General features: G+C 44.4%; 5 protein-coding genes across 6 annotated transcripts in view; 1 reads left to right on the forward strand and 4 right to left on the reverse strand.

Annotated features, from left to right (window-relative positions):
* NDUFA1 (NADH:ubiquinone oxidoreductase subunit A1) overlaps window positions 1–14788 on the forward strand; it is a 970503-nt gene extending 955715 nt beyond the window's left edge. Inside the window, exons 2-4 of the mRNA XM_050776154.1 lie at window positions 9575–9798; window positions 11095–11184; window positions 14633–14788. Of these exons, the coding sequence (XP_050632111.1) occupies window positions 9697–9798; window positions 11095–11184; window positions 14633–14653 (213 nt within the window). The 5' untranslated portion in view covers window positions 9575–9696 and the 3' untranslated portion in view covers window positions 14654–14788. The remainder of the gene's footprint in view (window positions 1–9574; window positions 9799–11094; window positions 11185–14632) is intronic.
* The window catches only part of SEPTIN6 (septin 6), a 313664-nt gene that overhangs the window by 268598 nt on the left and 30194 nt on the right, over window positions 1–14872 (reverse strand). The gene's annotated exons all lie outside the window — the stretch shown is intronic.
* RPL39 (ribosomal protein L39) overlaps window positions 1–14872 on the reverse strand; it is a 451119-nt gene that overhangs the window by 91366 nt on the left and 344881 nt on the right. The window lies entirely within an intron of this gene.
* The window catches only part of UPF3B (UPF3B regulator of nonsense mediated mRNA decay), a 387117-nt gene that overhangs the window by 37057 nt on the left and 335188 nt on the right, over window positions 1–14872 (reverse strand). The window lies entirely within an intron of this gene.
* Window positions 8314–9565, reverse strand: RNF113A (ring finger protein 113A). The gene has a single exon (XM_050776125.1). It carries the CDS (start codon window positions 9396–9398, stop codon window positions 8364–8366), a length of 1035 nt encoding a protein of 344 aa, XP_050632082.1. The 5' UTR covers window positions 9399–9565; the 3' UTR covers window positions 8314–8363.

Consider the following 14872-nt stretch of genomic DNA (forward strand, 5'->3'; position numbering starts at 1 on the left):
CTTCTCCATTTAAGTTACTGAACTTTATGCATGCTGATCTGTATTGATTCTCACTGAATAGGAAACCCCAAAATTATTTTTTAGCAGTTGAACAAATTATTTCAGTGTGACAGCCATGATGCAAGTTCCAATTAGTATGAAAGTACTTTGGAATTGTCCCATATTAATCAGAGACAGCAAGAGAAAAAGTTCTCATATTACCAGGTTGATTTTGTGTCTCATTTCAAATTTTAATTTAAAATTATGGTTTTCATTTTTGTTTACCTTACAGTGATGCTTAAGAGTGGTATGTAATTAGGACACTTAGATTTGTTGAAAGCATTTTTGACATTTGTATAAAAGAATTTGTGATAAAGTTAATATATCCAGGTGCTCACCAAAGAAACATGTATGTAACAACTGAAATTAGATTTTTCTAACTGATAGTTTTCACTCATTTATAATCAGTAGGAGAGACTGTCTAGATGTTGGGGCAGCTCTGTGATTTGAGTCTGTAACATGGTATAACTGAATTTAGTACCCTAGTTTTGTTAAGCTATTAGGATTTTCTAATAGAACTTACTCCCCTGCTGCCTCCCCAGCCTACATATAGTTCTCTTAATGACTTCTGGATCCTGAGCTCCCTTTGCAGTCTGAAAAAGGTATTGCAGTCAGAACCATGTACTGATGATAAAAGCCTCTGGTAGCAATAAAAAGTTGTCCTAAAAAAAAAAAAAAAAAAAAAAAAAAAAAGAAAACCCTAAGGAATCCGGTAAAAAACAACCTGCTAGGACCAATAAATGAGTTCAGCATGGTTCCAGTATATAAGATCAATATTGGGAAAAAATCAGTTTTATTTCTATATACTGTTGATGAATAATCTAAAAATGGAATTAAGAAAATTATTCTATTTGCAATAGCATCAAGAACAAAATATTAGGAATACATTTAACAAAGGAAGCGCAATACTTATTCTGTAAATACTATAAAACATTGTCAAAAGAAGTAAAAGATTTAGCTGGGCACAGTGGCTCATGCCTGTAATCCCAGCACTTTGGGAAGCTGAGGTGGGCGGATCACTTGAGGCCAGGAGTTCAAGACCAGACTGGCCAACAAGATGAAACCCCATCTCTACTAAAAATACAAAAACTAGCCAGGCGTGGTGGCAGGTGCTTGTAATCCCAGCTACTTAGGAGGCTGAGGCAGGAGAATCCCTTGAACCGGGGAGGCAGAGGTTGCAGTGAGCCGAGATCATACCACTGCACTCCAGCCTGGGTGACAGAGCCAGACTCCATCTCAACAAAAAAAAAAAAAAGAAAAAAAAATAATAATTAGCCAGGCACGGCATTGTGCACCTGTAGTTCTAGCTCCTCAGGAGGCTGAGGTAGGAGGATCATTTGAGTCCAAGAGTGTGAGGCTTCAGTGAACTATGATCTGGCCACTGCACTCTAGCCTGAGTGACAGAGCAAGACCCTCTCTCTCTCTCTCTCTCTTTCTCTCTCTCTCTCTCTCTCTCTCTATATATATATATATATATAAAGTTAAGCATAGACTTACCATATGACCCAGCAACTACACTCCTAAGTATATACCCAAAGGAATTGAAAACAGACATTCAAACAAATATATGTACACCCATAGTCACAGCTAAAAGGTAAATGCACAAATATCCATCAACAGATGATTGTGCAAACTGTGTTCTATGCATACAATGAAATACTGTTTAGCCATAGAAATGAAGTACTGATACATACTACAATGTGGATGAACCTTGAAAACGAAATGAAAGAATCCAGACACAAAAGATTACATATTGCGATTCAATTTATATTAAATATCTAACATAGGCTGGGCGCGGTGACTTACGCCTGTAATCCCAGCACTTTGAGAGGCCGAGACGGGCAGATCATAAGGTCAGGAGTTCGAGACTAGCCTGGTCAACATGGTGAAAACCTGTCTCTACTAAAAATACAAAAATTAGCAGGGCGTGGTGGCGCGTGCCTGTAATCCCAGCTACTTGGGAGGCTGAGGCAGGAGAATTGCTTGAACCTGGGGGGCGGAGTTTGCAATGAGCTGAGATCACTCCACTGTACTCCAGCCTAGGTGACAGAGCAAGACTCTGTCTCAGGAAAAAAAAAAAAAAAAAAAGAAATATATAACATAATTAAATCCACAGAGAATGCAGATTGGTGGTTGCCAGGGATTGGGGGGGTTGGCAGAGGGGAGGAGGGAATGAGGAACAGTTGCTTAATGGGCATGGGGTTTTCTTTTAGGGTGATGAAAACAATGTTTTGGAACTATACAGAGGTGGTAGTTGCACAACACTGGAAATGTGTTAAATACCACCAAATTGTTTGCTTTAAACTGGTTAATTTTATGTTATGTAAATTTCACCTTAGCAAATAAAAAAGTGTTTACAGAAAGGTTCAACAGCCAGGCGTGGTAGCTCACATCTGTAATCCCAGCACTTTGGGAGGCTGAGGGATGAGGATTGCTTGAGCCCAGGAGTTCCAGAGCAGCCTAGGCAACGTAGGGAGACCCCCATATCTACCAAAAAAAAAAAAAAAAAAAGCCAGGTGTGATGGCCCACACCTGTAGTTCCAGCTACTCAGGAGGCTGAGGTGGGAGGATCGCTTGAATCTGGGAGGCGGAGGTTGCAGCGAGCTGAGATCGCACCACTGCACTCCAGCCTGGGTGACAGAGTGAGACTGCATCTCCAAAAAAAAAAAAAAAAAAAAAAAGTCAATACAGTGATTACCTGAGGGTATGATCTGAAGGGGATCCTTGAGGGGCTTCTTCAGTGTTTTCAGTTTTGTAGTTCTTGACCCAGGTAGTGGTTATGCAAGTGTTCTTCTATAATTATTGGTTCTATCACAAAGTTGTGTTTTACGCACTTTCCTGCCTCAGGCCTTTGTACTAGGTGTTCTCTGTCTGGAATGCTCTTCTCCCCATATCTGTTTCATGTAGGTCTTTGCCCAAATGTCACCTTATCAGAAGAGGCCCCTCCCTGACTACCATATATTAAATAGCATTCCGCTACACCCCTGCACTCTTAGCCCTTTACCTTGCTTTATTGTTTTCCATAGCGCTCATCGCAATCTGATATATATTTGTGTCACTGTCTCTCATGTAAATTTTTTTTTTTTTTTTGAGATGGGTTATCTGTCACCCAGGCTAGAGTGCAGTGGCATGATCACATCTCACTGCAACCTCAAACTCTCAGGCTGAAGGGATCTTCCTGTCTAAGCCTCCTGATTATCTGGGACTACAGGCAAATGCCACCATCCCTTGCTAAGTTTTTTATTTTTTGTAGAGATGGGGTCTCACTTTGTTGTCCAGGCTGGTCTCCAACTCCTGGCCTCAAGTGATCCTCCTGCCTCAGCCTCCTAAAGTGCTGGGATTACAAGTGTGAGCCACTGTGCTCACTTCATGTAAGTTCTATGAGAGCAGGGACCTGTGTGCTTTTGTCATGGCTGTATCCCCGGTGCTTAATGCCTGTCATGTAGTGGGTGATCAATACAAATTTATTAAATTAATGTTCACAGCTACCAGTCTAGTCCAGCCTACCATCATCTCACTTGGACCAGTGCACCACCCCCATAACTGATCTCCCTGTTTCATGTCTGGCTGCCTTCAATCCATTCCCCACTCTTCAGAATTATCTTTTTGAAATTCAGATCTGATCATTTCATTTTCCTTCTTAAAACCATTAAAAAATTTTGTTTTGGGACGAAGTCTCGCTCTGTCACCCAGGCTGGAGTGCAGTGGCGCGATCTTGGCTCACTGCAACCTCCGCCCCACCCCCTGCCCCAGGTTCAAGCAATTCTTCTGCCTCAGCCTTCTGAGTAGCTGGAATTACAGGCGCGCACCACCACGCCTGGCTAATTTTTGTATCTTTAGTATAGACGGGGTTTCATCATGTTGGTCAGGCTGGTCTTGAATTCCTGACCTTATGATCTGCCTGCCTCAGACTCTCAAAGTGCTGGGATTACAGGTGTGAGCCACTGCACCCAGCTCCCCACTTTTTTTTTTTTTTTTGAGACAGAGTCTTGCCCTGTTTCCCAGTCTGGAGTGCAGTGGCGCAATCTCGGCTCACTGCAACCTCCGCCTCCCAGGTTCAAGGGATTCTCCTGCCTCAGCCTCCCGAGTAGCTGGGATTAAAGGTGCCTGCCACCACGCCTGGCTAATTTTTTGTATTTTTACTAGATACGGGGTTTCACCATGTTGGCCAGGCAGGTCGCAAACTCCTGACCTCAAGTGATCTGCCCACCTCGGCCTCCCAAAGTGCTGGGATTACAGGTGTGAGCCACTGCGTCCGGCCCTTAAAATGCTTTGATGGAGCATTTTTGCCCTTCGGATAAAGTCCAAAGTCCTTAACATGACTTGCAAGGTGTCTGCTCTTTGGCCCTGACTACTTTGTCTCTTTTCTCCAGCCACCTTAGACTGCCTTGAGTTTTTAGATGGCGGCAGTCTCTCATATTAGGGCCTTAGTATATACTTGTCCCTCTACCTGAGATACTCTTTCTCCAACTCACCTCTCGGGTCTCAGTTTGAGGCTCATTTCCTAGGGGAGACGTAGGTGCCCTGACCTCTCAAACTAGGTAAGCTCCTTTAGGGTCCAGCTGCAACCTCCTCTCTGCTGGAGCGCTTGTTTCCCTCTACGTATTTAGTTTCCCTTAAATTGTAAGAATAACTGTTTAGTTCCCACCTATGAAATGAAGTTGTACCATTTAATTAAAGGTGATGAAAATATTCCTGACCTGTAGAAAATGTAATCGTAAGCTTGTAAACATGAAAAGTACTTTGAGTACACTATTGATTTAGGTGCTTTTATGGAGTTATGGCCCCTTTTAAGAATCTGCTGAATGCTACAGACTCCCGAATAATGCTCATTTGCAAATACTTTGTATACTTTTTCAAAATTCACAGACAAGGCCGGGTGCGGTGGCTCACATCTGTAATCCCAGCATGTTGGGAGGCCAATGCAGGCAGATCACTTGGGGCCAGGAGTTCCAGACCAGCCTGGCCAACATAGTGAAACCCCATCCCTTCTAAAAAATACAAAAAATTAGCTGGACGTGGTGGTGCATGCCTGTAATTCCAGCTACTTGGGAGGCTAAGGCAGGAGGATCGCTTGAACCTGGGAGGCAGAGGTTGCAGTGAGCCAAGATCGCGCCACTGCACTCCAGCCTGGGCGACAGAGTGAGACCCTGTCTCAAAACCAAAAAAAAAAAAAAAAAAGAAAAAAAATTCACAGACAAGTATTCAAGTATTCAAAAATGTCATGTGGAGAGTAGTGTACAAATGTCATCTTTCTCTTGCCCTCTCAACTCTTTAAGACTGATTTATGCTCTTAATTCTGTCGCTTCTCTGTTCTACCTCCTAGAATTTAGTCATCAGCAGCATTCTTTCATCTTTTATCATCTGTGTTTTCTCCTGGACCTTTTCTGTGAGCTTATATAATAGATAACAACTCAAAGTATATCTTTTTCCATAATGCTTTATTCTACTTTTGAATAACTATTTTTATTTTTTAGAGATGGGAGTCTCGCTATGTTGCCCAGGCTATTGTCAAACTCCTGAGCTCAAGTGATCCTCTAATCTTGGCCTCATGAAGCCCTGGGATTACAGGCATGAGCCACTGTGTCCAACCCTGAATAACTTTTTTTAGTATAAATTATCAGAAATAGTAAAAAAAAAAAAAAAAAAGAACAATTTTTCTGGTTCTTTTGCTACTCACTGCCATATTTCTTTTTTCTTTTCTTTTTTTTGAGACAGGGTCTCACTCCTGTCACCCAGGTTGGAGTGTAGTAGTGCAATCATGGCTCACTGCAGCCTTGATCTGGGCTCGAGGGATCCTCCCACGTCAGCCTCCTGAGTAGCTGGGACTACAGGTGCACATCACCACACCTAGCTAAAATTTTTGCTTTTTTTTTATAGAGACGGGGGTTTCCCTGTGTTGCTCAGGCTGGTCTCCAACTCCTGGCCTCAAGTGATCCTCCCATCTCAGCTTTTAAATGTGCTGGGATTACAGGCGTGAGCCACTGTGCCTTGCCTCCACGACACTTCATTTATTTCATTTTCATCTGAAGTTTTGTGTAGGACATGACACTTTTCAAAATGCTTTCCTAGGCCAGGTATGGTGGGTCACACCTGTAATCCCAGCATGCTGGGAAGCTGAGGTGGGAGGATTGCTTGAAGCCAGGAGTTTGAGATGGGCTTGGGCAACATAGGGAGATTCTATTTGAAATTAAAAGAAACAAAACAGGCAGGGTGCGGTGGCTCACCTCTGTAATCCCAGCACTTTGGGAGGCCCAGGCAGGCGGATCACATGAGGTCAGGAGTTCGAGATCAGCTCGGGAGGCTGAGGCAGAATTGCTTGAACCTGGGAGGCGGAGGTTACAGTGAGCTGAGATCATGCCACTGCACTCCAGCCTGGGTGGCACAGCGAGACTGTCTCAAAAACAAACAAAGTCATTATTTAATGTCCAGCTCCATGAGGGCAGAGGCTGTGTCTGTCTTGTTCACTGCTAATATCCCCCATGCCAAGCATAGTGCCTGATAGAGTAGCTACTCAAATAATATCTTTAAGCTGGGTGTGGTGGCTCATGCATGTAATCCCAGCACTTTGGGAGGCCGAGGCGGGCGGATCACGAGGTCAGGAGTTCAAGACCAGCCTGACCAATATGGTGAAACCCTGTCTCTACTAAAAATACAAAAATTATCTGGGTGTGGTGATGCACTTCTGTAGTCCCAGCTACTCAGGAGGCTGAGGCAGGAGAATCGCTTGAACCTGGGAGGCAGAGGTTGCAATGAGCCGAGATTACACCACTGCACTCCAGCCTGGATGACAGAGCAAGACTCTGTCTTAAAAAAAAAAAAAAAAGGATGTCTTTAAACGGATTAATGAATGTGAATAAAAACCACTAACCCAGAATTTATTCTTGCATCTGTTTCTTGGGATTAGCCCAAATTCTAGCCATATCAATAAAAATTTACTAATCATTTGGCCTAACTGGCCTCCCTGCCTCGTCTTCCATCTCCCTTGTGATCCATCCTATAGCCGCAACCACAATAACACTAAAACAAACAAAAAACCCCGTCTGATTGTGTTCTCTTCCCAAACCTCTGCTATCTCCCCCACTGCCTACAGAATACAGTCAGTGCTCCTCAGCTTGGATTCAAGGCTTTGGCCCCAATCTCCCTTTTTAAACCTCTCCAGGCTTATTTATTAAGTGCTTATTATATGCCAAGCACTAGGCTAGTCACCGAGTTCATAAACCAGTTGGAAAGACAGGTACATCCACTAATTTTAATAAGGTGTGATCAACACTATTACAGAGACTGTGAGAACACAGATAGTTTCAGGTAATGGATGATAAAATACTATGTTTTTGCCCTTTGCAGGTTCACAAGTTCAGTCTACAATAGCAATGTCCAATACAGTGGTCAGCCACATTTCAAGTACTCAACAGTCACATGAGGCTAGTGTCTATCACACTTGGATAGCTGAGCACAGATACTTTTATCATCCATGGAAGAGGGGGTTAACTATAGCTGCTTCCAAGACAGCAAGGGAGCCGGGTGCGGTGGCTCACGCCTGTGATCCCAGCACTTTGGGAGGCCTAGGTGGGCGGATGCCGAGGTGGGCGGATCACGAGTTCAGGCGATGGAGACCATCCTGGCTAATATGGTGAAACCCCGTCTCTACTAAAAATACAAAAAATTAGCTGGGCGTGGTGGCAAGCGCCTGTAGTCTCAGCTACGCGGGAGGCTGAGGCAGGGGAATCGCTTGAACCCGGGAGGCGGAGGTTGCAGTGAGCTGAGATCGCGCCATTGCACTCCAGCCTGGACAACAGAGCGAGACTCCGTCTCAAAAATAAATAAATAAATAAATAAATAAATAACCCAGACAGCAAGGAACATTTCCCATATGTGAAGCCTGTGGTACTAGCTACCAATTCTCCAAACGCAACCCCTCTCCCCAACACCTTGGCTCCGGTATATTTTGTAGTACAGGCTCCCAAGAGAAAGAATGCATGAAAGTACTTTGTAAACTATTAAGTGATACAGAAATGTGATATGATAAACAGGCTCAGAGTTCTTACTTTCGTCATAGCTTTGGCTACTTCAAGCAAATTATAGCTCTTTTCTCAAACTACTCCCACCCCTATAATTGATGCCAAAGTGTTCTGAAAAGAAACACAGGCAAAATGGTTATCCTAGGGCTAAAAATCCTGATTATACCTACCTTGAGGTTTTTAATCCAGGACCCTACTTCACCACCCGCCTTCTCTGTCACTGTCTCTACAAAGGAAGGACACGAATTAAGACTTCCAAAAGAACAAAATATTTATTTTTTAAATTTAAGAATTATCAGACAGCTAAGTAACGGGAATTGGATCCTCATCGGGGTCTTCTGGCAAGTCGGAAGCACCACCACCCTCTCCTGTAGCTCGATGCTTCTCTAGTTTAGCAATCAATTCTTTCGCTGGATTGAAGACGCCATTGGTCTGCTGGTCACAGACATAGCAGCGCGGGGTGGTGCGGAAATGCTGCAGTGCACAGCTCTCGCAGAAATAATGCCTGCACTTGGTGACAACTGGGTTTTGGAAGCTCTGGCGACAGATGAAACACTTGAATGGTATTTCCTCATCATCGCTTCCCACTTCATAGTTTTCATCCTCATAGACACCATAGCGACCCTCATCAAGCTCACGTTCGATCTGCCACCCATGCTTGTAATCTGAACGGTCATGGAGGAATTTGCAGCTGTCTCCGAAGCCGCAGAAGCCAGTCTCTTTGTAGTCCTTACAGATGTCGGGCTGGTAATCCCAGCGCACGGTGGCACGTAGATGCTCGGGCGCTCGGATGGGGCCCTTCCTCACCATCCCGGAAGAGGCATTGCCCATAGACGTATCCTTGGGCTTCATGTATTTCTGATAATTGTTGATTCCCCGATAGATCTTGTCATCCTCCTTGCCCCTCAGCTCCTCCTGGATCTTCTGGCTGCGCTCAAAGATGGCTTGTGCATCGCGCTCTTTCTCTGTGTCCAGCTCATAGACAGCTGTCGCCCCCATATCCTCTGGTCCCACGGGTTTCGCCGAGCGGGTGGATTTATAAACCACGCCGAGACTCTCGGGCTCATTTTCCTCCTCCTCCTCGCTGCTCAAGTCGCCGTAAGCTGCCTTCTGTTTACCACTGTCACGAGTCTTCTGTATCATTGGATTGTGAGTCGCCCGCTTCTTTTCCGGTCGAACCACAGTGCAGCCTTCGTCGCTACTGCTGCCGCTGTCTCCGGGCTCTGGGTCGCAGGCCGGGCGCTTTCTGCGTCCAGCAGCCCCTTTCCGCCCAGGCTTTTTGAAAAGGAAGGTGCACACCTGATCCGCCGTCTTCCCTGGAGAAAACTGCTCTGCCATTTTAGAGTCCCGAGCTCCGAAACGGCCGTCGCTGCCTGGGTTGCACTTGGCCTCTGCGCGTTACTCCACGTCGCGCGCTCCGCCGGGAGTCGAAGCAAAAGACACTGACGGAAGAGAACTGCGAGAGCGCGAGCGCCAGCCTCTCTTGAGCCCTGGCAGATCCCGTCGCTTCCTCCGGAGCCGTACGTGGCACCGCCCCGCTCGCGGGCGGCCGCGGGGCTTACTGGGAAGGGAGCCGAAGCCCGGTCACCTTTCAAGGACCCAGAAGTAGGGTTTTGGCCTAGATAACGGGGCAGAGATGTGGTTCGAGATTCTCCCCGGACTCGCCGCCATGGGCGTGTGCTTGTTTATTCCAGGACTGGCTACTGCGTACATCCAGAGGTTCACTAACGGGGGCAAGGTAAGGCGGCTTCCTGGGCCCGGGGGCTGACTCCACTGGCTGATTTCTGAAAAGGATGGTGGGCAGAGAGTCCGTCAGCCTGCGGACCCTCTCTCCGAGGCCGGCCCTCTACTTTCTTCCGGTTGCCTAGAAGCCGAGGCTTGCGAAACGAAGCGCGGTAGAAACCACATCCTGCTCTGGTGAAAAACAGCGTTTCTGGGTGTATCAAAGTGGGCCTTAGGGCAGAGTAGCGACGCGGGGGCCGGAAAGGTAGATTAGAAGAGGTGGCTCAAGCCTGAGAATCCCTCACTGCAACCTCCGCCTTCCGGGTTCAAGAGATTCTCCTGGCTGGGCGCGGTGGCTCACGCCTGTAATCCCAGCACTTTGGGAGACCGAGGCGGGCGGATCACCTGAGGTCGGGAGTTCGATACCAGCCTGACCAACATGGGGAAACCCCATCTCTACTAAAAATACAAAATTAGTGGGGCGTGGTGGCGCATGCCTGTAATCCCAGCTACTCGGGAGGCTGAGGCAGGAGAATCGCTTGAACCCAGGAGGCGGAGGTTGCAGTGAGCCGAGATCGCGACACTGCACTCCAGCCTGGGCAACAAGGGCGAAACTCCGTCTCAAAAAAAAAAAAAAAAAAAAAAAAAAAAAAGATTTTCCTGCCTCACCCTCCTGAGTAGCCGGGACCACGCCCGGCTATTTATTTATTTATTTTGGTAGAGACGGGGTTTCATCATGTTGGCGAGGCTGGTCTCGAACTTCTGACCTCAGGTGATCCACCCGCCTTGACCTCCCAAAGTGCTGGGATTACAGGCGTGAGCCGCCGCTCCCGGCCACCCTTGACTTTTTTATTCCCCACTTTCTCTTGCAAGCGTTTAGGAATTTACTGCAAGGTCTTGTGTTTTACATCAGGATTCATTTTCCCCTCTTAGCCCTTCACATCATCTCTAGAGTACAGAGTATAAATTTATTTACTTTTTGAATTTGTGATTGTCCACGTGTGATCTACAGCTGTTGTTTCTTAGTGTCCCAAAAGGCAACAACTAGATATTTCTTTTTTTTTTCTTTTTTTTAAAAAGGAAAAAAAATTCATGTTGGTTAAAATAGTGTAAGAAGTCACGGTCACCAACTTAATCCTAAAGTGTAGTGGTCTGATTTTATTTAGGAGATTCTGTTCTTGTACTACTAATTTGCATTTTTATTTGAATGATGATTCCATTTCTTTAGAATGTCCCTTCTAAAAATTGTAATATCCATCAACTGGGTCACTCACTTTTATAAACTGCAACAATAATTGTCTCTTATTTGAAGGAAAAAAGGATTGCTCATTTTGGGTATCACTGGAATCTGATGGAAAGAGATAGGCGCATCTCTGGAGTTAATCGTCACTATGTGTCAAAGGTAAGAAGCCACTCTGATGCCAGCCTTCTGCCAGGGTTGAGGTGGGTTCTGGTAATGCCTTGCCAAGGGTCATACAATGCTAATATATAACTAGCATTTTCTTGTCTACTAGTGAGGTTGGCATCTTTTTACATATTTAATCTTTTATGTTTCTTATTTTTTTTAGTTTTTCTTACTGTCATATATTTCTTATTCTGTGGATTGTTGCCTATATCCTTTGCCTGTTCTATTGTTTTGTCTTTTTTCTTTTCAATCTATAGTTCTTTATATATTCTAGACTTTTAATTTTTTGTCTATTTTATATATGACAAACATTTTTCCCAGTCTGCTGTTTGTCTTTTTCACTTTATGATGTTTTTCATCAGGTAGTTTTAAATTTTGATATTCAATTTATCATGTTTTGTTGCTCTGCATTCTGAGTTTTTATGTCTCCCATACAAAGGCCTTTTCTACCTAAGGTTATAAAAATACGTTCAAAAAATAAAATAGAGACAGTCTTGCTGTGTTGCCCTGGCTGGCCTCAAACTCATAGGCTCAAGTGATCTTGCCTCAGCCTTCAGAGGAGCTGGGACTACAGGTGTGCCACTATACCTGGCTCATAAAAATAGTTTTAAAAAATAATTTCTCCTAATATTGTTAGTTTCTTTAAAAAAAATCAGTTATTTGGTCCCATCTACAGGTCATTTTGGAGTATAATGTGAAGGGAGGATTAACTTTACTTTTTTTCAAGAGGTAGCTAGTTATCGCAATTACCCATTTATAGAACAATTTAGTAGTCCTAGCTACTCAGAAGGCTGAGGCAGGAGGATAGCCTGAGCCCAGGGGTTCGAGGCTGCAGTGTGGTAGGATCGTACCACTGCACTCCAGCCTGGGTGAGAGAATGAGAGCCTGTTTCAAAAAAAAAAAAAAAACCCCCACCAAACACCCAGTTCATTTTTATTTGTAATACCACTCTGGTATACTAAATTTCCATATACACATGGGCCTGTTTCACAGATGTGCTTTTCTGTACTCTAGGTCTGCCTATTCCTGCAACAATACCTCATTTAAAGAATTACTATACTTTTATATTTGATTCAGTTATGGCATTGCCATTTTTGTAGGTCAAAAACGATCAAGCAGTAGCATTTTCATAAGGTTCGACCTAATCGTATGTTTTTTTTTTCTTTTTTTTTTTTGAGACAAGGTCTCACTCTGTCACCCAGTCTGGAGTGCAGTGGTGCAATCTTGGCTCACTGCAACCCCCACCTGCCAGGTTCAAGCGATTCTTGTGCCTCAGCCTCCTGAGTAGCTGGGATTACAGGCACCCGCCACCATGCCCAGCTTATTATTATTTTTTTTTTTTTGTATTTTTTGGTAGAGACAGAGTTTCACCATATTGGTCAGGCTGGTTTCCTAACTCCTGACCTCAAGTGATCCACCCACCTCAGCCTCTCAAAGTGTTAGGATTACAGGTGTGAGCCCCTATTCCTGGCCCTAATAGTATGTTTTTATATTTTGTAGGAGTAGTTCATTCTCATAATTCTTTTAAAATGTTTACTTTTTTTTTTTTTTGAGACGGAGTCTTGCTTTGTCACCCACGCTGGAGTGCAGTGGTGCGATCTCGGCTCACTGCAAGCTCTGCCTCCCAGGTTCACGCCATTCTCCTGCCTCAGCCTCCGAGTAGCTGGGACTACAGGCGCGCAGCACCACGCCCGGCTAATTTTTTGTATTTTTGGTAGAGACGGGGTTTACCGTGTTAGCCAGGATGATCTCAATCTCCTGACCTCGTGATCCGCCCGCCTCGGCCTCCCAAAGTGCTGGGATTACAGGCGTGAGCCACCGTGCCCAGCCAAAATGTTTACTTTTTAATATTTTCTCCTTGCTCATTTATTCCTCACAGCAAACCTAAGTAAATAGTATTTCCATTTTATAGACAAGGGTCAGAGTGATTAAATAATATTATAGGGACTCAACCTGGGTGATACGCCTCTCAGTGGAGGGGTAGTTGAGAATCTAATCTAATGCACATGGTAATAGATAGCTGCTTATCTGGAGCCATATTTCTCAAAGTATGGTCCAAGAATAACCATCAGAATCACCTGGCATGTGAGGCAGAATTAGGATTTCTAAGAGATGGCTCCAAGAAGATGCAATTTTAACTTCTCTTAAGGCAGTTCTTCCTGTAATAGTAAACCAAATACCTGGACTATGTTATTTAATACCTTTTAATACCTAGAAGAAGTGTCATCACTGATTAGTCTTTTTTTTTTTTTTTTTTTTTTTTTTGAGATGAAGTCTTGCTCTGTTGCCCAGGCTGGAGTGCAGTGGCACGAGCTCGGCACACTGCAAGCTCCACTCGCCAGGTTCAAGCGATTCTCCTGCCTCAGCCTCCCGAGTAGCTGGGATTACAGGCACGCTGTAATTTTTGTACTTTTAGTAGAGACGGGGTTTCACCATCTTGGCCAAGCTGGTCTTGAACTCCTGACCTCGTGATCCACCTGCCTCGGCCTGCCAGAGTGCTAGGGTTACAGGCGTGAGCCACCGTGCCCAGCCTCATCTTTTAATTTATAGCTTCTGAAGTATTTGGTTGTCAACTTAGTGAGATCCAGTAGGTATTTTGAATAGATAGTATAGTGCTTGTTGGAGAAGGGTTCTGGAGTTGGGGTCCCTGGACTTGAATTCTGGCTCTGCTAATTCCTTATGGACTTAAGCAGGTGACTTTTAACCTCTCTGAGCCTCCATTTCCTCGTTTGTAAAAAAAAAAATGGAATGAGAATAATAGTATCTACCTCATGTTGGCTGTTATTTTTTAAAACAGATTTTAGCTTGTCCTCTGACTCACTGAGGTGCTTTGTAAAAGGATCCAGGTGGAGGCTGGGCACAGTGACTCACACCTGTAATCCTAGCACTTTGGGAGGCCAAGGCAGGTGGATCACCTGAGGTCAGGAGTTCGAGATCAGCCTGGCCAACATGGCGAAACCCCTTCTCTACTAAAAATACAAAAATCATCTGGGCATGGCGGCGCACGCCTTTAATCCCAGCTACTTGGGAGGCTGAGGAAGGAGAATCACTTGAACCCGGGAGTTGGAGGTTGCAGTGAGGCGAGATCGCGTCACTGCACTCCAGCCTGTGTGACGGGAGCGAGACTCCATCTCAAAAAAAAAAAAAAAAGGATCCAGGTGGTAAAGAGTTGCTTGACTGTAGTTCTGATTGCGGGTGGGGGAAGGTTTGTTTCATATAAAGCAATATGCTGCTGTCAGCAAATGAAAACTAGAATTCATTACAGGTTATTCTTTAGTGATTATAAAATTTAATCCAATGTATTATTGCAGTTAGAGAAATGTGGGATGTGGAAGCATTCTTTTTAATAACAGAATGCCATTTAGTGACACTGGAAATAAAAGTACATGGCATGTCTTTGATGGGAACAGACTTGTCACATTCTCCTTTTTAAACTGTTTTTCAGGGTTTGGAGAACATTGATTAAGGAAGCATTTTCCTGATTGATGAAAAAAATAACTCAGTTATGGCCATCTACCCCTGCTAGAAGGTTATACAGTGTATTATGTAACATGCAATGTGTTATGTAGTGCTTAATAAAAATAAAATGAAAAAAATGCATTTCTTTTTTTTTTAAATATGTTACACAAAATCAAGCAATCTACCCAATGTAATCTTTATCACTGAAAAAAACTGGAAGGCAATT

The sequence above is a fragment of the Macaca thibetana genome, chromosome X (genome assembly GCF_024542745.1).
Source record: "Macaca thibetana thibetana isolate TM-01 chromosome X, ASM2454274v1, whole genome shotgun sequence".
NCBI classification, from domain to species: Eukaryota; Metazoa; Chordata; class Mammalia; order Primates; family Cercopithecidae; genus Macaca; species Macaca thibetana.

Excerpts from the sequence above, each read along its gene's own strand:
- RNF113A (XM_050776125.1), bottom strand. The coding sequence starts at position 9,398 with ATGGCAGAGCAGTTTTCTCCAGGGAAGACGGCGGATCAGGTGTGCACC.